Genomic DNA, 21,006 nt, shown 5'->3' on the forward strand with positions numbered 1-21,006 from the left:
TAGCGAAAGAGATTTCTTCATTTTCAAATGGATTTTTTTATTCTTGTTCATGAGAGTTACATTTGAAGAGAAAAAGTAAAAACTTACGGAGTGATCCGTGAAAGTTCTGTTTATGAATGAAACTGTTTGGCTGATTGGTTGAATTGACTTTCCCACCACCACTTGGTGTGTGACGTCACCGGGGTGAATTGTGCAATCAGCAGGAATTTGTGGAGCTTAAAAAAAGAAAGAAAAGAAGAAGGAATGTCTGGGGCTGGAACAAACAAAGTTGGATATAGAGACAACCCCAGGGAGAGGGAGGAGTGAGTCAACGCGTTATCTTCCGCTTACTTTCATATCTTAGGGATCGAAGTGTTCTTAACCCCCTCCTCCTCCTCCCCCGGTTTCTTCCCCTCGAGCCCCGCCTCGGGCACCAGCAGCACACCTGGACCACCACGGAGCGGCAGCAGGTAAAGGCTGAGGGAGGACGTCGGCGTCAGCGGCTCCGTGTGAAGAGGACGCAGACTGGGCAGGAGGAGCTGGCTGTTTGGTAGTGAAAGGCTCTCCGACTTCGTGAGTTGAAAAAGTGAGAAGTGAAAAGTGAGTTCCTGCGATTCCAAAGCGTCGTTACAACCTGAGCTCCTAAATCGAGACGTTCCGGTGCGCTGTCGACCTACACGCACACACACACACACGCACACACACACACACACACACACACACACACACACGCACACACACACACACACACACACACACACACACACACACACACACACACACACACACACACACACACACACACACACAAGGGGCGGAAACGGTGCAAAGGTTTTGGTCCGGAGAAGTTTCTTATTTTTGGATTTCGTCTCACTTGTTGGAAAACAGAGACCCGTTTAGTAAAACGGAACTCATAACTTTTCCGCGTGTGCTATCAGTGACGTTGACGAATTTATGGAGCTGATAAAAACGAGGTAATGAGCTGCAAAACAAAACGGTACAGTGACGCTGTTCTAACGAACCAAAATCACAGGTAACGCTCCTAAATCACATTCCTCTTCATATTACAAGATGGATGTAGCCTTTCAAGTTAATTTACGGAATAAAGTTTATATGCAGTTTCACTCCCTGTTTGAGGTGGGAATGTCTGCTTTACCCTTTTTTTTAAATGTTCTAATCTATCTATCTATCTATCTATCGTTTTTTTCTCTCCAAACCTCCTGTAGCAATACAATAATGATTGTTTGACTTTATAGTTTCCTACACGTGTGCATGTTTTGAAAGCGTTTTAAATACGTGTTATTGTTAATCTTGGTGTCCTTGTTCTTAAGTATGGGATGTTCTTGCTGTCTGGTTTCACAGAGAGAGACAGGCAGCATGGGCGAGGCACCGGTCAGAGAAGATGGTACAGTGACTAGATCAGCAGAGGTAACTCCACATGTGGTTTCATCTTCTACATTTGGGTCTTTCCCCCCACGTGTGTTTGTGCTTTGACTAAACTTGCCTCTTTGCTTTGAAGTACGTGGGCTCATTTCCTGTGGACGACCGCTGCTTGGATGATCAGATAGAGCAACTGCACACTCAGCTGAAGTTCCTCAAAGTGAGTCCTGATCCTTGACTCATCAGTGTCCCAAATAAAGTAACTGCTTGTAACTGTTACATGTAGAGTAAGACATCGAATATGTTGGTTGTCTTCAATCAGAGTTGCAAAAGACGGAGGCCTGTATCGCTGAAATTCTCCATCAAAGGTGTGAAAATGTATGACGAGGATGAAACGGTACGTATGGGAACATTCAAACGTTCATGCGCGTCTTGTGTGATTGAACCTGGAGCCATCAAAGATGACAATGTGTGTTCGTGGTCTTGTCTGCAGACTCTCCTGATGGCTCACGCTTTGCGTAGAGTCTCTCTGTCCACCGCCCGGCCCTTCGACGCCCAGTTCGCCTTCGTCTCCCACAACCCGGGCAGCGCTGATGCCCAGCTGTACTGCCACGTCTTTCAAGCCAGGCATTCCAGAGCGGTGAGACGTGACCAATATCATGTTGGGTCTGCTGTAGTATTTTAGACAGAAAGTTACAGCTCCAACGTGTCTGGATTTTTTTTTTTCTTTTTGCAAATCTGGAACATGACTATGAAATATTTGGGACATTATGGTCCCATTAAAAAAAGTATATTTGTGATGCACCAAAGGGAGACTATGTCTTGTATTTTAGCGAGACATGCGGGTTGGTATATTAGAAGGGGCTGACTGTTTCACCAAGGTTTTCCTTGTGACAGCACTGAAACTAAGATCGTTGGCTTAGAATGAGCCCTTCATATATACGCAGGGAGAGGGTCCTCTTCACAGAGTGTTGCCATTTTTCTACAGAAGCCCCTGATTCTAGAGAGAGACCTTTTTTAACTTGCACAAAGACCACCGTAGCTCTCCGACACGGAGGGGTGAGCGTGTTTTTTTTTTTCTCAGTTGGTTGCAATCTGCGACCTCACCACTGCCACTAAATCCTTCACACTGCTTCTTTAAAACCAGCCTGGCTGTTTGGGTGTAAATAACACGTCTTCTGGTTGAAACCCACATCAGGGTTTCAGTCGTTCTGAGTCTGCCCATCGGAGTTTGTGGTGAGACTTCCTCTGAACTAGAAAGAAAAGTATTTACTGTCGTGATGTTGCTTTGCACTGAGATATTATATTTATATATAATAGACATTTCTGTTGGGTGTCTGCTGTTTGAATTTGCAAGGGATCACTTGGTTGTAACGGTTTCCACGTCCCCTCCTGTAGGCGCAGTTCCTGAACCTGCTGCTGTGCCGCTGTTTCCAGCTGTGTTACCTGGAGAAGCACCCAGAGGAGGCCCAGGAAGACTCCGTCGGCTCACTGCCTCGTCGTAACCCCTCCCTGCTCAACCACGGCTTCCCTCTCAGCGTCAGCGCCCTGGTCTCCTTCAGAAGAGCCCCTTTCCGGGGCTTGCTGCCGGGGACTAAGGTTTGAATGTACTTCCTGTACTCACTCGTAGGCTACACCATGGTATTTTTCACCTTAACCCCAGTGCTTCCCCTACATTTTCTTTCCCCCCGACCGTAGAATCGAAAGTTCTCCAATGACCTGCACAGCAGCCCAGATGAAGTCTTCCCCACCTCCTCCCCCTCGCTGGTGCGAAAGAAAGCCATCCGCACTAAAGCGCTGCGCTCCGGGGCTTACCGCTCCTTCACTTTCACGCCGCTCAAACAGCGCAGCGTTCAGGAGCGACTGAGTGCGTCACAAGGTGGGCCAAGTGTTCACAGAGCGCTTTCAAGAGTGAAAGAGTTGATTAGGTAAAGCAACGCCCCTCAGTGTTCCGGTGATGGGGAGCCACTCACTGTCTGTCGTGGTGCCAGAAGGTACTTTTGGGGATTTAGACTCAATAAGGTGATGGATAATGGTCTGGTCTCACATGGGTCATTTTATAGATTTTCTTTATTTGACTTTAAGCTGTAATGGCTTGAAACACAAGCATTGTTTTAACGGTTCTTTAATCACCATTTGCTCCTTTTCATCTCAGTCCTGTTACATTGAAAGAAAGAACATTTCTTTCACTGAGTTGGGATCACATTGGATGCTTCCCCACTCAAACACGACTGTTGGAATGTCTCCACTCTTTGGACCTCGACGTGGCATGAAAAACGCCTCAAACTTCACAATGATTTCTCTTCTGTGTGAATCAGGAGAGGGCAAAGATGGAGCGCCAGTGAGGAGATCCCGCACGCCAAGCTTGGCCGAAACCGAGGAAGCGCTGGCTCAGGAAGTGTGGTGTTGGGCTGGTATCGCAACGTGAGCGTCACTCGTGCATTTAACGCCCCTGGCCCTTCCTTTTTTTTTCTTGGGTTTGTCATGGGTTTTCTAACTGCGTGATCTTGTGGTGTGTTTCAGTGACAGCAGCTGTTCCCTGCTTGCAGACGATGTTCTGGGATCGTACCTCCTGTGCCCTCATCCTAAAAAACCTAAAAGTGGCTCTCTCATCATACGCTTCCCCTCTGGCCTGATCACCCACCTCATCGAAAACACCCGCACAGGGAATTTCCAGCTGGAGGTAATTGTTTTGTCAAGATTGAATGTTCTACATAATTATTGGCAGAGACTCACTGATACAGATATTGGTCCGATACTGACTCAAATAGCTGGTTCGGGTACCGCTGACAATGAGGCAAACTGGTATCGGATACCATCATTTTAATGAATAACGGCAGTAAATTTATATCTATGTATTTATTTGTTACTTTTGTTTTACAAAGTTAGGAAAGCAATGTTTAAGTCGGGCCTAATCTCGCCTGACACATAGAAGAATGATCCCAGTCACTTCTACACAGTGAGGGATACAGCTGATTGATTAAACAATCAGCTGTACATTTCCTCTTGGATGGATTGAAAGTTTGAAATGGTATCATTCCACACAGCTACAGCCAGTGTATTAAATATCGGCCTGCTTCAATGAGAATGTATCAAGCTTATCTCAAGTGGAACATCATAAACATTAGATGCAATTTGAAAGAATCTAGGTTTCCTTGTGGATACATATCTCTCTGCAATTCAGTGATATATTTAAAAACGGAGAGATCTACAGTGTATTAGGTGTGAGGGTGTTGAAGAGGAGAAGTATTTGGATTTATTTAGAGTGCAAAATCCCACAAACTCTCCCACTCCACGGAAACCAAAGAATAATGAAGTCATTGTTGGCATTTGATTAAAGTTGTCTTGGCAAACCGATAGTCCTGTGTAACCCCGGTTGCGACCTTTTTGATTTTACAGTATTTCTTTCCTCCGTTTCTTTGTGGCAGACATACCAAACTGAATTCAGTTCCTTAGCCGAGCTGATCGAACACTACACGGGGACTCGGGGTGAGCTGGCGTGTCTGCTGAGCTGTGCCCGGGTAAACCACTGTTACGAGTGGGAGGAACACGCCAGCCAACAGCCGGCTGTAAAGCCACGCAAGAGCCTGAACAAAGCCGAGATTAAAAGTACCCGCGGAAAGCACTAGTTTTAACCCCTGGACACTGGAATTTGTGGATTGCCAACCTCAGACTGAGTGACTCCTTTTATTTTGCACATATATAATCTCTTACCTTTTTAAACTCACGTGGTGTTTTTGGGAGGCTTCATTAACTGCATAACTGCACCTTTTGTTGGCACTGTACAGTGAACAAGTCATTTCCTCAAAGGGTACTCCTCTGTAAAGGCGTAATATGTTGTGCTTGTTGCTTTTTTATGTATTTCAATATCCTCTTTTTTTTTTTTTAAGTATTTTTATTTGTGCCTGTAAGGCATCAGAGGAGTTTGTGTTTTTTTTAAGACATAAAATGTAACTATTAGAAACCCTTGAGTGAAATTGATCCCACGGATTGTTGCATGTGATGGCAAAGCCATACTTTTTTTTTTTTTTTCTTGCATTGTTTAGATGTTTCACAAATATATTTAATCAAATTTTATTATTCGCTTGACTTTTAATCTGGCCTCTTGAGAAGGGACGTGTTTAAATTATCTGTGTTTAAAGTTTGTATGAAGTCACAGTTTACTGGTTTTAACTGGTAATGTTTGTTAATATCAGTGCGCAGGGTATATTAAACTGCACGCTGTCGTATGAAATTAGGTCTTGATCATAAGGATGTGAGATTATTTTCTTCATTATAACTAATTCAAGTTTTTTTTTTTTGCACCATCTTTTCCACATTGGGCCAACAAACAGTTTTCATATTGTTCAGCCCTGTTTGAGATTAAACAACAGATGTTCTCTGTTTTCAACCCAAATGGAGCAAAACTGTTGTTTTCCATTATTTATGACTGCATAGCACAACCTCACCTGCAGGTTTGATATTGAGAAGGATGCTACTTGCCTCTGCAAATTATTTATGCTGTACACAGTTAATCCAAGGGCAGATCTCCACATGGGATTGCTTCATGTGTGAATTGTGTAAAAGGAGATTTTTGCACTGATATGCACACAGTTGTAGTTTAACACTTGGCTTAGACTGAATAAATGGCGACGCTCCACCTCCAAAAGTTGAACTAGCTGTCATTTAGTTAGAAGGATGGAAGGTCAAGTTAGCTAAGCTAGGTGGAGAGGTAAACTGAGACACCACATATTCATGAAGGGACTATTTCTCCTTTTTATACACGACTATATTCAAAATATGACTGTGTAGTAATAGGTTACGGTACAAAATATATGTACTCAGTGACCTCACTCCCTCCTCACCAAAATGGCCGCCGGACTGTGTCCCTCGACGGTTGTTTATAGTTACTAAGCAACTTCACAACGCCGTCGGGACGTTACCTGACCAGAACAATGTGTCCACCGTGTCTGGGAGAGTTTACGGCTCAACTCAACTGTTTCTAAATTAACTTCGAGGATTTTCATTCATCGTGTTTGAAGTCTCCTGGTGGAGTGGAGCTGTTCTCAGCGGACGTTAACCGGTATGTGAACGGTTATCAACAGTCAGCCGGCAGCGTGTGTCATCTGATTATTAGCTAATGAGGATCCTGTTTGCAACTCGGCTCGTGTATTTATGAAGCGGAATTAAACACGTCAACCTTGATTTCATCCGCCATGTCCTGCACAAGCCGACTGCTGTGAAGTGGATGTTGACATGGGGTCAGAGTCGGTGAAGGTGGTGGTCAGGTGCAGGCCCCTGAATGACAGGGAGAGGGCTCTGGGCTCGGAGACGGTGCTGTCAATAGACCTGCACCGCTGCCAGTGCTTCATAGAGAAGCCCGGGGCGGCGGACGAGCCGCCCAAACAGTTCACCTTTGATGGCACCTACTTCATTGATCAAACCACCGAGCAGATGTACAACGAGATTGCCTATCCTTTGGTCGAGGTAAGCTCCTGGAGCCACTTTTGATTTGTTTGTTTTGCTGTCGGTACCAACACGCAGCAGCAGCAGCAGCAGTGTTGAGATCCAGGCGATCAAAGCTGGTCACTGGACACCCTCAGTCCAACAACAGCATCTCTTATTGCTAAAGACTGCAGACCTCATTATTTACTTACCAGCCTGCTGTCAGTCACTCTTTGCTGGTCCTTCATGCATTAATGCCACATTTGTTATTCTTTTTTTTTTTAACAGGGCGTCACTGAGGGATACAATGGAACAATCTTTGCCTATGGACAAACTGGTAGTGGGAAGTCTTTCACCATGCAGGGGGTGTCCCATCCTGCAGCCCAGAGGGGGGTCATTCCACGAGCCTTTGAGCACATCTTTGAGAGTATACAGGTAGGTTGGGAAAACCCTAGTTAAATTAACGACATAATCCGATTTATGCATTCAGAAGTTTAATGCAAAAGGTGCAAAAGTCTCCCCCAATTTCAGTGCACGTATACTTCTTCTGTCGGGATGATGTGCATGCTTGGTTCAGTCTTGCGGTTCTAGTCTCTGTCCAGGCTTGTCTAAGCTCTGCGTGCTCGGAGACAATAATTTGATGCATGTCCTTGTTTTGTGCAAGCTAGTGTGCAGAAAATACTAAATTCCTGGTGAGGGCCTCCTACCTGGAGATTTACAATGAAGAAATCCGAGACCTCTTGGGTAGTGACACCAAACAGAGATTGGAGGTAAGTCTCTTGAAGCTCTGCTGTTTTAAACAACAAAACAACCGGCAACACTGTGTGACATCATAATTGATGTCATACAATCATCAATCATAAACATGATTATTGTTCTCTGGCAAGTACAGTCATTATGAAACTTGTTTCTCAGACTATTCTCTGACAGCGAACACTGTGCTGCTTATGTTGTGTGGACAATGCTGTGCAAGTTGCCATGGTGACTTCAACTCACCGTGGCTACATGATTTCTTTGAAGGTCGAGGTGTTTGCGCAAGGTAATTTTTTGATTTTGTGTGGTTGATGACTGCGCAGCTGAAAGAGCATCCAGAGCATGGGGTGTATGCGCGGGACCTCTCCGTGCACACTGTGCACAGCGTGGGGGAGTGCGAGAGAATCATAGAGCAAGGGGGGCGGAACCGGGCAGTGGGCTACACGCTGATGAACAAGGACTCCTCACGCTCACACTCCATCTTCACCATCCGTTTGGAGATCTGCAACACAGGTGAACACACACACACGCACACAATAGCTGTAACATTGAAACGTTTGTTTAATCTGTTCAATGTTTGACAGAGGTGGTTTTAATCTGCATAAACATGTGCTTGTAGGAACATGTGAGCCTCCCAGCTGCTCAGTATTAAAGAGTAAGATGTCAACAAGCTGTGGTGCTTAGTGTGTTTACCAAGAGTTTATTTCTTGTGCCATCTTTTTTTTTTCTGCATCTACTTTTCACAGAATTCATATTTTGACCTGAATGCCTTGTTCAGAAAGATCATAAATATGTTGCTTTCAAAAGAAGGTGGCCAATGAAAGACAAAAACATTAAATAACTGTATTGCATTTTAGCCAGAAAGCCAACATGTTTGAGAACAAAGAAACACAATTTGCTTCATGGCCTTATTGCATTTGTCTTTATTTGCCTCTGTTGGTAGATAAGTTGCCAGCTCCGTCTCCACATAGATGGATTTTCCTTATCATTTAAATGTCTTGCAAAAAGGCTACTCAGTTATACAAAGAATAAGAAAAAACATGGCTAACCACTTTGATAGTTGAGTCAGGACTTTTTAATTCATAGTACACGTAGAGATGACACTTTAAAACCGGTAAACCACAAAAATAATTATGAAAAAAAGAAGAAATCACATTTTGAGAACCGATAATTATGGCTGAAAATTTAACAATAAGCATGTTACACAGAGAACTAATGACTAATATAAATAGAGAGGGCAGCTATGTCTGCTAAAAGTCGTTTTGTATCAACATTCTCTTTGTCACCCCACACTCTCAGATGCAGACGGCCAGGATCGTCTACGAGCAGGTAAACTCAACCTAGTTGACCTGGCAGGAAGTGAGCGTCAGTCTAAGACCGGTGCTACAGGCGAGCGACTCCGCGAGTCCACCAAGATCAACCTCTCCCTCTCGGCCCTGGGCAACGTCATCTCGGCTCTGGTGGACGGACGCTCCAAATACATCCCCTACCGGGACTCCAAGCTGACCCGACTGCTGCAGGACTCTCTGGGAGGAAACACGCGCACCTTGATGATCGCCTGTCTCTCGCCCGCCGACAACAACTATGAGGAAAGCCTGAGCACGCTGCGCTATGCCAACCGGGCCAAGAGCATCCAGAACAGGCCTCGTATCAATGAGGACCCGAAGGATGCTCTGCTCAGAGAGTATCAGGAGGAGATCAAGAATTTGCGGGCCCTCATCTCAGGCCAGCTGGGCACCGCTGACTTTACGTGTGAGTGATATATTCTGTAACTAGCCTTTTAAATACAAGGGAAACAACGTATTTGTATTTGATAATTGCCATAAGATTTAAATGCAGATGGTAAAACATGTTTCATTTGCCTCTTTGTTGACTGTTTCTTTCTTATTTACCTGTCTGGCTGAAAAACAAACTTTTCTTTATCACGCAGCTCTGCTGGCTGGTCAGTTGTTTGAGGCATCCCCCGCTGTTCCTTCAAGGCCACAATCCAGCAACACAGAAGCAGATCAGGAGAAGATTAAAGAGGCAACTGCAGGCCGTTCCCACACCAATATATCACGTCACATCTCCACATGCTTTGTGTAAGAACCAGGTGATTTATGGGACTGTATTCTGCTCTCGCCACAGGAGTACGAAGTGAGGCTGGCCAAGTTGCAGGCTGAGTACAATGCAGAGCAGGAGTCCAAAGCAAAGCTGCAGGAGGACATCGCCGCCCTGCGTTCCTCCTGTGAATCCAAGCTGTCCAATCTGGAAAAGGCTCGAGCCAGCAGGGGGAGCTCTGTCCCAAAGGATGATGACAGAAAATCATCTCCTCAAGAACCATGTAACTAGTTTCTAAATTTGTTTTAATGCTCGCCGGCCTCTCAAAAAGCTTGAGTGAGTCAACGCTCCTGACAAAGTCTGAACAAAAACTGAACATTAGAAACGTTGTTGTACGTGACTGCATTGTTCATCAAGAGTTCTTGCAATTGTGTCCACTCCCTGTATTGCTTCTCAGCATCAGTGAGCTCTGGCTGTATGACAGAGGATGCGGAGGAAGAGTTCCTCCACAACACTGATCCCATGTGCCACAGTACAACTGGAGAAACCTCCCTAACCCAGGTACTGTCCACTAGCGCCTTCCATCATTTGAACTAATCAACATTATAGTTCCCAAATGAGATATCCACCACTTCAGAAAAAAAAAAAACCAATCTTGAAATGATTGCTTGAAAATGAAAATAGAACTACGGATTATTAGAAATATTAGAAACTCAAAGGGTATTATTTCCTCATGTTGGTGAGCCAGGCTGCTGTACCAGCAGTCGGTGTCCAAAAAAGCCCAGACGGATGCTCACCTGACATCACTGCGGGGCTTCCGGACCAGCAACACGTCCTGGAAAGGTATGTGGGCACACATTTTATACACATAACCAACCATCAGCTCTTCTTACACTTTATGATAAAGGTCTTTCTACATCATGTCTACATCAAGATGAGGTGCATGGAGTCATAATAGCCCGGCACGTTATTGTTTGCTTTCCTATATCAGCCCATATTAGTATATTGCAGATATATCCATATCCTGTGTTGGCCAGTATGTAACAAGAAATTGCAGTACAGAAATGCCAAAACAAGGTTTGAGGTCTCTCCCCAGACTGCAGCAGCTGGAACAGGAGGTGGTTGGAGGAGAGCAGGCCAGGAACAAAGAGCTGAAGCAGAGACAGAGGCAGAGGAAGAACCTCGCCGACCAGAGAAAAGTCCATCTTATCTGCGCTCTGTCAGAGAACAGCGAGGACAGTGAAAATGTGCTGTTGAACGTCTACAACTCCATCCAGGAAGAGGTCCATGCCAAAAGCCAAATGCTGGTCAAGGTCCAGGGCAAGGTGGGTCCCAGCGGGCTGCAGGACAAACGTAACGGGTTCTTTGGGACATGCAGTGGGTTTGGAGCAATGTTTAACAACTGGCTTCAGGGTCTGCAGTGCAAAACTCCACCCACAGTAGTGTTTACTTAACACCAAAATCTTTCACGGTTAGCACCAAATGATGCTCGATAATGTCAAATCAACTTTGCAGAGTCTCTAAGCTTTTGGTGTTGAAACGATGTGCTCTGCCATTCAACTGTGAAACCACATCCACCTGTTGTGACAGCTGAGAGCAGCCAAACTGGAGATCCGTGACCTGCAGGCAGAGTTCGAGGTGGAGAGGGACGACTACCTGGCAACGATCCGGCGGCTGGAGCGGGAGGGCCAGTTACTGCACAGCCTGCTGGAGCGTATGGTGCCGCTGGTGCGCCGTGACTGCAACTACAGCAACCTGGACCGCTTGAAAAAAGAAGCTGTCTGGGATGAAGACGGCGCCGCCTGGAGGCTGCCCGACGTTATGGTGCAGAAAACAACACTGCCTTCAGGTGTGAAGGAAGGCAAACAGAAAGTAGACAAAAGTCATCTGTTTTGAGTGATGCTGTGGCTTGTGAGTGTAAATATGTGTTTCACAGAATCTCTCCCCTTTAAATATCATCCCGCTTTCGTTCTCTCTCACAGCTGTGGCTCTGAAACTTTCAGCTGGCAGAGGTTCAACTGCTGACGCTGGAGAGCAATTCATGGTGCGTTTCTCTGTTTATGGGCCAGGCGTCATCTCACACACACACACACACACACACACTGTAACACTGTCATGGGGCCTTAACCTCCTGTTTGCTTTTAGCAGGTGGAGGAGGACAGGTATAAGGAGATGCTGGACCGTAGTGACAGTGAGAACATCGCCAGCAGCTACTTCAAGTCAAAGAGATCGAGCCAACTGCTGGGACGCGAAGCTACCAAGGGACACGGTAAGACAAAAACGACAAATGATAATTACATGTCAACGTTTGCTTATCTAATTAGCTTTGTTGCAGATTGACGTCTGGTTAAGATAAGATAAGATATGATATACTTTATTTGTCTTGGGCTCCAAGCCGCTGCATCACACACAATCCACATGCACGCATAGAACATAGCTCATACATACACTCATGCATAGACATGTCTTCAATAGTTATGAATAATAAAACCAGGTGTGATCAACACGGATGATAAATATTCAAGTCACATTGGTTTTTCCCTTCTGACGGAGCTCTTCTCCCACAGCCATGCACTCTCCTCCCCTGGTTAACGGGACGGCCCACCTCACTGCGAGCGGTTCCTCCATGAACCCGCCTGTCAGCACAGACTCCGTCCTGCCCCGCCCCTTCCGCCTGGAGTCTCTGGGTGTCTCAGTGTCCAACGGTAAGGTGAAGCGCAAAAAAAGCAAATCTCACATCCATAACGAGGGGATTTGAAAAAAGACCGTTCCCATCACCTAAACATTTTTTTTGGACTCAAACGATTGTAAACACCGTGTAAGCTCACATACACTATATATTAAATATGTAATGTTTATAACTCCTGCTAACCAAAAATGTTTAGGCACATTCTCTTGACACTTTCAATCACATTTTGAATGTTTGCTTTGGACATAATACTACCTACAGAATGATACTACTCTTGAAGTTTTTTGCACTGTACCTAAAAACTTGTGATTTCTGATCCGTGAGACTCAAAGTGCAGCTCCTATAATATTTAACTTCTAATGTGTTGTGCCGTTGCTGATTTGTAAACCACCATTTCAACCTGTTCCTTATCTGACGTCTAAAATTCTTGCTGCTGAATAGATCAAATAAAAGGAATGAATTCATCCACATCATGGCTAGTTTCATTAATGGCTTATTGATTGTGTTGTGAACCGCAATAACAAATAAGATCTCAGTCAGCAACACGTCAGACCAGTTTGCTGTGTCTCAGCAAATGGATGACTCCACTGTCATCAATAGGCATGGGGGGGGGGGGGGGGGGGGGGGCTGTTGTCAAGGCAGCAGCATTGACAGGTAGTAGACGCTGATCTCATGTTTCATACTGTGTGACCTCTGGGGTCAGCATTCTGGATTTTGGTGTGATTTTACTTAAGCCTAATAAAGATGAGCGAACCATTCATTTATTCCTAAAGCGAATCTCGAAGCTGCTTTTGATGCAGATGTCCAAATATTGCATGGATAATAATGCACTATTTAAAATAGTCTATGTCTGAGGAGATCTCGGATGCATCTCAATCCTCTCTGCAGCTCACTTTTCTGTCTGAGTATCGTATTTCTAAAAATGGCTGTGGCCTGATTTCTTCATCCATTGTTGAATAATACTTGGCCGGCAGAGAGCCGTGTCAGTTTCAAAATTGGACACCCTTTGTTTGCCTGTGCGCAGACACAGATACTGGCCCATTAGGCGAGCCCCTTGCCTTAACGAGAGATTAGACCACAGAGGGCAACTGTAATTGTCTCTCGCAATAATCAACCGCGTACTAATTCAAGACTGTTGCATAACGAGCGCCCAGCCTTTTCAAGTAAGTCAGTGGTTGGAATTAGAAGTCTCTCATGCAAGGGTTATTGAGAAAACAGAGAAAGGAAAGTAGAGGTCTGCTAAGCTCACATGGAGGTGAGGCTCAGGATAATCGGGTAATGGACGAACAGCTGAGCAGGCTTTCTCGTTGCCCGAATGGCGTGTAAGATGAGTCGTATGGCCGGTAGTCGTCGTGTGAGCGGAGTGTTTGATGAGGCAGAGACTTACGGTCACTCTGCAGGCTAACCTGAGGGACCTAAGGGGCCTTGGCTTCTTTGTGCTACACTAATTCTGTGCGATGTTATTCCACAGTGCCACAGTCAGAAAAGGCAAACCGCTAAGAGCTCCAGTTAATCCCATTTCAAGTCATAAGTCGAACAGTCTACGCTGACAGCTTCAGAAACAAAGCTGCATGATTCAAAATGACAAGACAGATGGACTTTATTTCAACTTGTGAGGGTAAAAAATAACAATACGCAGTACATATCATGCAGACTTCTTTATTTTCTCTGTTTTTTATGGAGATAAATGAGATAAATGTAAAGGGTGGGTCAAGATAATCACATTATTGTTGTTTTTCTGGATGAACATCTCCAGTATTTAGACAATGAATGCAGCCATCTCACGTTTTTAAAACCATCTAAACCATTTTGTATAAAATAGTAGCAGAAACAAATCGGGAGTTATTGATACATCAGATCTCAATAATAACGTACCGCTGATTGTTACGAAAGATTAGAAAACACTGAAAAAAAATCACCCCAAAACACTTTGAGAATCAGTTTTACAATCATAATGATCTTCCTGTTCGAGGCTTTGCTCCAAGGAGTGTACTCGACAATCCACTTAAAGGCACATCTGTGAATTATAAAACAATCAGTCGTGGAAAAAGCCTGTTGATTCGGGTTGACGTTTCCTTTAAGTAGAAGTACAGGAGCAGCATGTTATGTGCAGTATAATGAGGAAGGAACAAGATTAATGGAAAGCTACAATATGGCTTGCTTCACTATCTCAAATGTTGTTACAATGTCTCTTTCTATTGTTGACTTTAGACAATTTGATAGAGCCATAAACGTGTGTGTGCAAAAATGTATTTGAAACATTCAGCAGCCCATTCATATTCAGGTGTCGTGTTGGGCCTTGTCAAGTCGTAACTGAAATGTGTTACAGCAAACATAATGAGAGATTCTGATTAGATGGAATGACATTAACGTACCGTTTTAATCGAACACATAGAACCTCAGGGGTTTGAAAAGTGGTAGGTGCATTTTCAGATTGAAACCAACAGGAGAACAACAGTTGGAAAACAACTGCCCGCAAATACGTGAATCTGTGTGTTAAAACCTCTATCAAAAGTGCTGTTCTTGCCCTTTAAATTGTTCCACTTCTTCATCCTCTTCTGCTTTAGTTTGCCCAAGTGCCAAGTTCCCACTTAGTGCTCTAACTCTCTTTAAGCCGGTACTCTTGAACTCATTCTGGGCGCTGCCTTTACACAGGCAGACTTGTGCTGTTTACCTGGTTTAGTCTTTGAGCAGTCCAAGCTTTCTGAGTGCTTCTTTGCGATCCGCCCCCATCCCAGGCACCACCATCACCGTATATCCGACTGAGTTTGAGGGTTTGCGGGGCACAGGCTGGCAGCTTCCACCGTGTCTATGGTTGTCTAGGGTGGCAGAGCGCTCCAGACCAGCTGCCTTCAATCCACTGGATTGAGCGGGATCTGATACGGGCACAGGCTGTATCAGATCCTCACGTCTGGAGTAGTGATGGAAACTGACGCTGCTCTGCAGAGGCCTGTTCTTAGGCTCTGTGGGCACTTGCGAATGACAAAATGATGGACTTCTTGATGGATTGACACTAGACGGACCTCTTGTAAATCTGTTGGGAGTTGGGTCCAGAGAGGAGTGAGATTTAAGGGGGGGCAGTGGGGCCACTGACTTGTTTTCTGGCTGTTGGTCTTTCAGGAGACCCAGCTTCAGCAAAGCTTCCAGTCTGACGACCTGGGGATCTGTTGCATCCTTGATATTGAATGAAGAGTTCGAGGTTATGGATGCTTCATTTTGTGCTTTCACAGATATGTTGGCGGGAATCTTTTTGGGTTTGGGACCAACAACCGGGGGACCAGTCTTAGACTTATAAGCCTCTGGGTGGAATCTGACAGATCTTGGAGGAATTTCGTGGTTTGGGCATTCCAGTGTGACAGGAAGGCGCTTGTCCAACTCTATAGTGTGATCAATTGTGGGACAGAGAGGCGTCTTCTTTGTGGAGGCACTCCTCCGCAGATGAACAAGTGCCTCATAGGACAGAGGACCTCGAGGTAAACCTTCAGCTTTCCTCACTGAGTAGTCCCTGTGTTTGGTGGGAGGAGGTATCACAACATTAACCTCTAAGGGTACTTGGGGAGCGACAGGTTTCTGGTTGTGTTTGGGTTTGTTGCTTGGAGGAATGAAGTGGGGCTTAGAGCTGAGCTTTTTGGATGGAACGACACCTGTCTTTGGATTTTGTGCAGAACATGGAGAGCTGCTTGCCACAACAAGAGGTGTAGGAACCAGGTAGCTCAGCATGGGTTTGGTGTCAACAAATTCCTGTGTGGGTTCCTTAGATGCGTGTTTCTGTGAACCTGAAAGACAGACAAACGCATGTTTGTCGCTAGAAAGTATTAAATTGACAACTGTTTAGCTAATTCTACATCTGTGCACAGAGATTAACTCACCGTTGAGCTTGTTTTTGCTCATGGAGGCCGACAGGTCTGCCAGTTTGTTAGCAATGTTGCCAGGGCTGGGCAGTTGGTCCGGTTCATCATTGGACAGTCCACTGTCTTCCTCGGTATCCAAAGACTCAATAGTCTCCTCCAAAAACATGAGACAGGCCTTCTCTTCAGCAGACAGGTGCTCCAGACTATCATCACTCTGTAATACATAAAACAATAAGAGGAAACAGCAGGATTTATTTATCAGAACTCCTTCACTTCTAAATAGACATGAAACCAATTGCATCCCTTATTTTTATGTTTCAGCTCAGTCACCGACATGGCTTTGTCTTGATATTTAATTTCTTTTTTTTAACAATGTGTGGTAGTAGAACTAATCATTTGGGAGGAGGGTACGGTCACTTACAAAGCCAGAATTGGCGCTGAGAACGCTGTCACAGCTGCCAGCGCTATCCATGCCAGTCATCGTCTCCAATCCAATGCCACCTGGCCAGGTATCGCTTTTGGGCATCTTAGTGTCCTAGTTTATCCAGGTTTAGTGGCATAGATTGTTGTGTTTCAGTCTGTGAAAAGGGAATACATAGTTAAAATTCTTCCTCCATCATCTTGAAAGGCACAGCATTCAAAAGTAGATGGTATTAATGTAATCATACTAGTATTGCATATTTTAACCACATTATTTATACGTCATGTGTACAGTCCTTCAATGGATTTTCTCTTGCATTCTCTTGCAGTACTTTTGGTACTATTTATGGTCTAAACTTACAATAACATTTATGTTACCTAGTGCTAACCTTATGCAGCAATTTCAAATCAGCATAAAAGGGATTCATTATTATTACAAATAACTGAGGATGTGTGCACGACCTTTAGGCAGAATCCACAATGGTGTGATGTTGTGATAGCATTTCCTTTTTTTGTAGAAATAGTCAAATTTGCTGAAAAAAACCAACGTCAAATAGTTTTTAAAGTGCATTTTACACATAGACTTCAATGAGATGAAAGCTAATGACAGTAGTAGATACCAATACGTTGCTATTAGTTATTGAGCAAAGGACCAGATTCCAACAATGTCTGGACAACTAACAAACACTATGGATTAAGAAATCAGCGGCTCACCCTCAATAATGGTTCAGTGTCAAATTTAGCAGCAAAAATACTCGACTACTAGATAATACTAGATAAATTCCAGAGCTTTGACGACATTTGATTTAATTACCACAGGACAATCTTTTAGCTGTAAAGGAATTTGGCTTTCTCTATAATGAATAAATAATTGACAGTACAATGTGCACAGACACTGATAAACAATATATAATACATTTGTTTTCAAAGAAGGTAAGCAAACATGGAGAGGAAGGACAAATAAACGGCAATCAGCACCACAAGAGACTGGACAGCTCCAGATCAGTCTGATCTGGCTTTACTATTAGCTCAGGATGAAATATAAACGGGGTCAAACATGTAAGGATAACCCAGGGTTATGGATTAAAATTAGTACTGGGTCATTTTAAATCATTATTAGACTACAGTGTAAACATGGAGTGCATTGCGGTGGCATAAGAATCCGTGCATATAATATTTTAGCATGACTTGGACAAGAGTGCACAATTGCAGACTTCACACTTCATCAAGCCATTAAAGATCAACAACATGTGTCCGGGGGCATTCACAGCATTAATATGTATCACAAGAGAATGTGAAAACTATTGCAAGTCAATTCAAAAGTGTTGAAAGACAACTCAAAAAACTGAATAAAAGGTGTTCAAGCATTCTGAAAGAATTAATTTACAGCCTCCGGAGAATCAATTATCCATCCTTTGGTGCTTTTGTTTGGCTCAAAGGCACAGTTTTAGAAATAAAGTGCATTCAAATGTTTTTACAATTAAGAATCAATTGCTGCAGAACAGCAGCCATTTTAATGCAAAACAATAAGAACTTTTAACGGTATTATTTTCACTACATCCATATTTGCTTGTCGTTCTTCTAGGTCTGATGTTCTGAGATGAGATAAAAAAAGCCAAGATGTTTAAGCTCCTAACTGGTTTTACAAACAAACCTTGCTCACAACTTCATTACTGTGCAAGTTTAACATATACATGACCTTTGAGAAAAAATGAAAGGCAAATTACCCTTAAATTCAGTCTCAAGACTTCTTTTTTATACTTAAATGGTGAAACGTCCATATAAAAGTGTTTACAGTGATGTAAAGGAAACGTGTAGTTCATTGGCTAAAACCACAGCAATGGTACTCCTTAGAGGCTGCATGTGTTTACATGGACAAGTAATATATGGTTTATTAGGCTATTTTGCCAGATTTCTAAATTGTCTCACATGCACACCTGCCTGAATATCATCTCATCCACATGTAACCCTGTGGTGTGTTTTACATGCACACCAGCGTTCTGTTGACGGGACAGAATGACAGGGTATCATAGCGTAGTGTGTTTCTGACGGATCTCTAACTAGTCCTCTAGCTGCATGTGACTCAGATTACAGCACACATGCCACTCCTAATCTTCCTCAACCGGATCAGTTTCAGAGGTGTAGTAGAGGGCAGCAGCAATGATCCCCTGAAAGCTATACGATATCCAGGTGGACCATGTTGTCTGACTGCAACACTATTCATCTGGGTCTATGTTCGTCCTCAGAAATGATCATTGTTTTAACGTGGTGGGATCTAAAGAGAACCTCAAATGTAACACCATGATTAGGGATTTTTCTCTTTCTGGGGATGCTAACATTTTGGCACGATTCTGGCAATGTGAGACACCTTTTACTGTAAATGAGATTACAAGTGGAAAGCCCAGTTGTTTGACAGCTGTTAGAACATCCGATTTTTTTCCAGAGCAAACAACTTTTAGAGAATAAAAACAGTTCGCTTTTCTACTATAGAGCTGGGAGTTTAGTATAAAGGAACCTCTGTCTGATCCAAGTGAAAAGAAATTCCCTTTTTGGATAAGTTTCCGCACCTGAGAGGGAAGGGCTGCTAGATAAGCCAAGAGAGGCACAAAAGCACTCCTGTTCACTGTTGCTTTGCCATGTCATCCCGGCCCTGCAACATGTTGAAGTCCCTATCGCCAGGCTGACATGTAAATGTGCTCATATGTCCTGCTGCTTGCAGGTCAGGGTATGAATCTGACATAGCATTTATTGTGTCTTAATTTGACACAGTCTGGGTAGATCACATGCAAGAAAAAACAACATCAATAGAGTATTTTGAACTCTAATCAAATGTGCCTTGCCTAGGTGTTCTATAGTTCCCGGCCTGTCAAAGGTGTAGTGTGACTTTTTAAAAAAAATGTTCCTGGTCATAACAAAACCTTCGACTAATAAGACTGTAGTTATTGATTAACCCCTGTCGACCATTTCTAGTGAAAGGACACGGCGGAACAGACATAATGTTATCTCCGTATAGACTGTACCTATCAACACAGTACAGCAGCAACCGCCACAATAAAAATAATTCAGCTGCTGTGTTGTTTTGATTGCGGCTATAAAAGAGTAGCTTTTATTAGCCTTAACCCATTGTGGAAGGGGATTGTGCAACTGGGTCAAATCATCCCCGCTCATTTTTTTTTCAGCTTCATTTTGACCTCCACTACCCGGCCTTCGACCCTCCGTCTTCAGATAGGATTCATGTCCTTTGTAATGAAGATTATCTGCCCCAAACACAGTCTTTACAAAATATACAAAACGTCCATTGATCAAAGGATGCATGTAAAACGAAAAAAAAAGTTCACGCCACCATAAATAATCTTAAATTTGAATTCATATAATTTACTTCATATGAGCTATAGATTCAACCTTATTGAAGAAGAAATACACAATGTAAACTAATTTAAAAAGAAAGTTTAAACTAGCTTTAAGTAGATTAAATGGACCACAATCTGCAAATCGCACTGACTGAACACATACCTGTTCTGAATCTCCGTACATTAGTCTTCAGTCTCCATCTTCTGCTTCTTGTGCAAGTGAAGACGCGGGTGAGTGACTGAGCGGCTCTGTGTCACCTGTGTCACCTGCGTGAGGGACTTTGTGCCCTCAGCGTTTAGCCAATCAGAGAGCAGCGTTCTCTTGAAGACACACGAGCCTTTGTCGTCATGGCACCCACAACTGCGGTAATCTGCTAATCAGTATCTCTGTTTCAAACTCTCTCCCTCTCTGTCTGCTAACGGTCATGTTTAGGCTCATTATCAGTGAAATGTAAACGGTTTACTCTCTGGGAGATAATTCCTACTCTTGATACCAGAGGTGGTTGGAAAAGAGTTACATTTACCTCGTTTCATGGAGCCTTCTAAAGTAACTTTTTGGAGTAAATTGTACTTGTCAGAGTAACGTTAGTTTGAATGCAGAATACATTTTACTCTTACTTGAGTAACGCATTTAACAAGTCATGTAGCCTGATGGAGAGAGACAGAAAAACAGAGACCAAATAAATGATGCACATAAAAACAAAGACAAACTGCTTTTATTTCTTGCAGATGTGATTTGATTGTTTCAACCACAGATGGTCTTCCTCAGATCAAAGTGAAGAAAAAACACACACCTGTGTTCAATCACGAAACGTTCCAGCGTTATCTCCTAATTAGCCGAAATGAATCATCTTATACGAGCCATTTTCAGAGACTGATTTGTCCACTTCTCTAATCTTATTGTCTTCAGGTGATTGGATCGATCAGGATGTGATCTGTGGCTGTACTTAATAGAGTAATGCAATCTTTTGTGATCACACTTGAGAGAAACAGGCTATATAGCCACTGTTTGTGGCAGGTTATATAATAAAGAGTTGATGACTTGTCACTCCGTTAGAGTGTGTGTGTGTGTGTGTGTGTGTGTGTGTGTGTGTGTGTGTGTGTGTGTGTGTGTGTGTGT

At 43.6% G+C, this 21,006-nt stretch overlaps 3 protein-coding genes across 6 annotated transcripts; 2 read left to right on the top strand and 1 right to left on the bottom strand.

Annotated features, from left to right (window-relative positions):
• Positions 1 to 279: 279 nt before the first annotated feature.
• sh2d5 (SH2 domain containing 5) lies at positions 280 to 5,748 on the top strand. Of its 4 annotated transcripts, none has more exons than XM_079156909.1 (10): positions 280 to 579; positions 1,342 to 1,407; positions 1,499 to 1,579; positions 1,682 to 1,756; positions 1,853 to 1,999; positions 2,758 to 2,958; positions 3,058 to 3,238; positions 3,678 to 3,783; positions 3,883 to 4,042; positions 4,788 to 5,748. In XM_079156909.1, exons 2-10 carry the CDS (start codon positions 1,357 to 1,359, stop codon positions 4,986 to 4,988), a joined length of 1,203 nt encoding a protein of 400 aa, XP_079013035.1. In that variant the 5' UTR covers positions 280 to 579; positions 1,342 to 1,356; the 3' UTR covers positions 4,989 to 5,748. The 4 variants fall into 4 exon arrangements, with proteins under 4 accessions (XP_079013035.1, XP_079013036.1, XP_079013037.1 ...); XM_079156910.1 differs by having other exon boundaries at positions 280 to 565; XM_079156911.1 differs by having other exon boundaries at positions 280 to 552.
• Positions 5,749 to 6,594: 846 nt separating this feature from the next.
• On the top strand, positions 6,595 to 12,629 carry kif17 (kinesin family member 17; the record flags this gene model as incomplete). Its single annotated transcript, XM_079156856.1, has 14 exons — positions 6,595 to 6,825; positions 7,072 to 7,218; positions 7,452 to 7,553; positions 7,860 to 8,049; positions 8,836 to 9,288; positions 9,467 to 9,561; positions 9,664 to 9,859; positions 10,034 to 10,137; positions 10,325 to 10,419; positions 10,673 to 10,901; positions 11,167 to 11,425; positions 11,559 to 11,620; positions 11,722 to 11,845; positions 12,144 to 12,629. 14 exons carry the CDS (start codon positions 6,595 to 6,597, stop codon positions 12,332 to 12,334), a joined length of 2,478 nt encoding a protein of 825 aa, XP_079012982.1. The 3' UTR covers positions 12,335 to 12,629.
• A 1,354-nt stretch (positions 12,630 to 13,983) lies between these two features.
• Positions 13,984 to 20,086, bottom strand: LOC306694145 (specifically androgen-regulated gene protein). The gene is made up of 4 exons (XM_079156874.1): positions 20,050 to 20,086; positions 16,538 to 16,694; positions 16,135 to 16,330; positions 13,984 to 16,041 (listed from the first exon to the last, which is right to left on the bottom strand). Exons 2-4 carry the CDS (start codon positions 16,640 to 16,642, stop codon positions 14,945 to 14,947), a joined length of 1,398 nt encoding a protein of 465 aa, XP_079013000.1. The 5' UTR covers positions 16,643 to 16,694; positions 20,050 to 20,086; the 3' UTR covers positions 13,984 to 14,944.
• Between the last annotated feature and the right edge of the window lie 920 nt (positions 20,087 to 21,006).

The sequence above is a fragment of the Pholis gunnellus genome (assembly GCF_910591455.1).
Source record: "Pholis gunnellus genome assembly, chromosome: 3".
Classification (NCBI taxonomy): Eukaryota; Metazoa; Chordata; class Actinopteri; order Perciformes; family Pholidae; genus Pholis; species Pholis gunnellus.

What these genes read in the sequence shown, in the direction of transcription:
- sh2d5 (XM_079156909.1), top strand. Translation starts at nt 1,357, where the DNA reads ATGGGCGAGGCACCGGTCAGAGAAGATGGTACAGTGACTAGATCAGCA. An exon ending in CTCAGCTGAAGTTCCTCAAA is followed by an intron (nt 1,580 to 1,681) that starts GTGAGTCCTGAT and finishes GTCTTCAATCAG; the next exon opens with AGTTGCAAAAGACGGAGGCC. An exon ending in CAGGGAATTTCCAGCTGGAG is followed by an intron (nt 4,043 to 4,787) that starts GTAATTGTTTTG and finishes TCTTTGTGGCAG; the next exon opens with ACATACCAAACTGAATTCAG.
- LOC306694145 (XM_079156874.1), bottom strand. Translation starts at nt 16,642, where the DNA reads ATGCCCAAAAGCGATACCTGGCCAGGTGGCATTGGATTGGAGACGATG. An exon ending in TCAGCGCCAATTCTGGCTTT is followed by an intron (nt 16,331 to 16,537) that starts GTAAGTGACCGT and finishes TATGTATTACAG; the next exon opens with AGTGATGATAGTCTGGAGCA. An exon ending in GAGCAAAAACAAGCTCAACG is followed by an intron (nt 16,042 to 16,134) that starts GTGAGTTAATCT and finishes TCTGTCTTTCAG; the next exon opens with GTTCACAGAAACACGCATCT.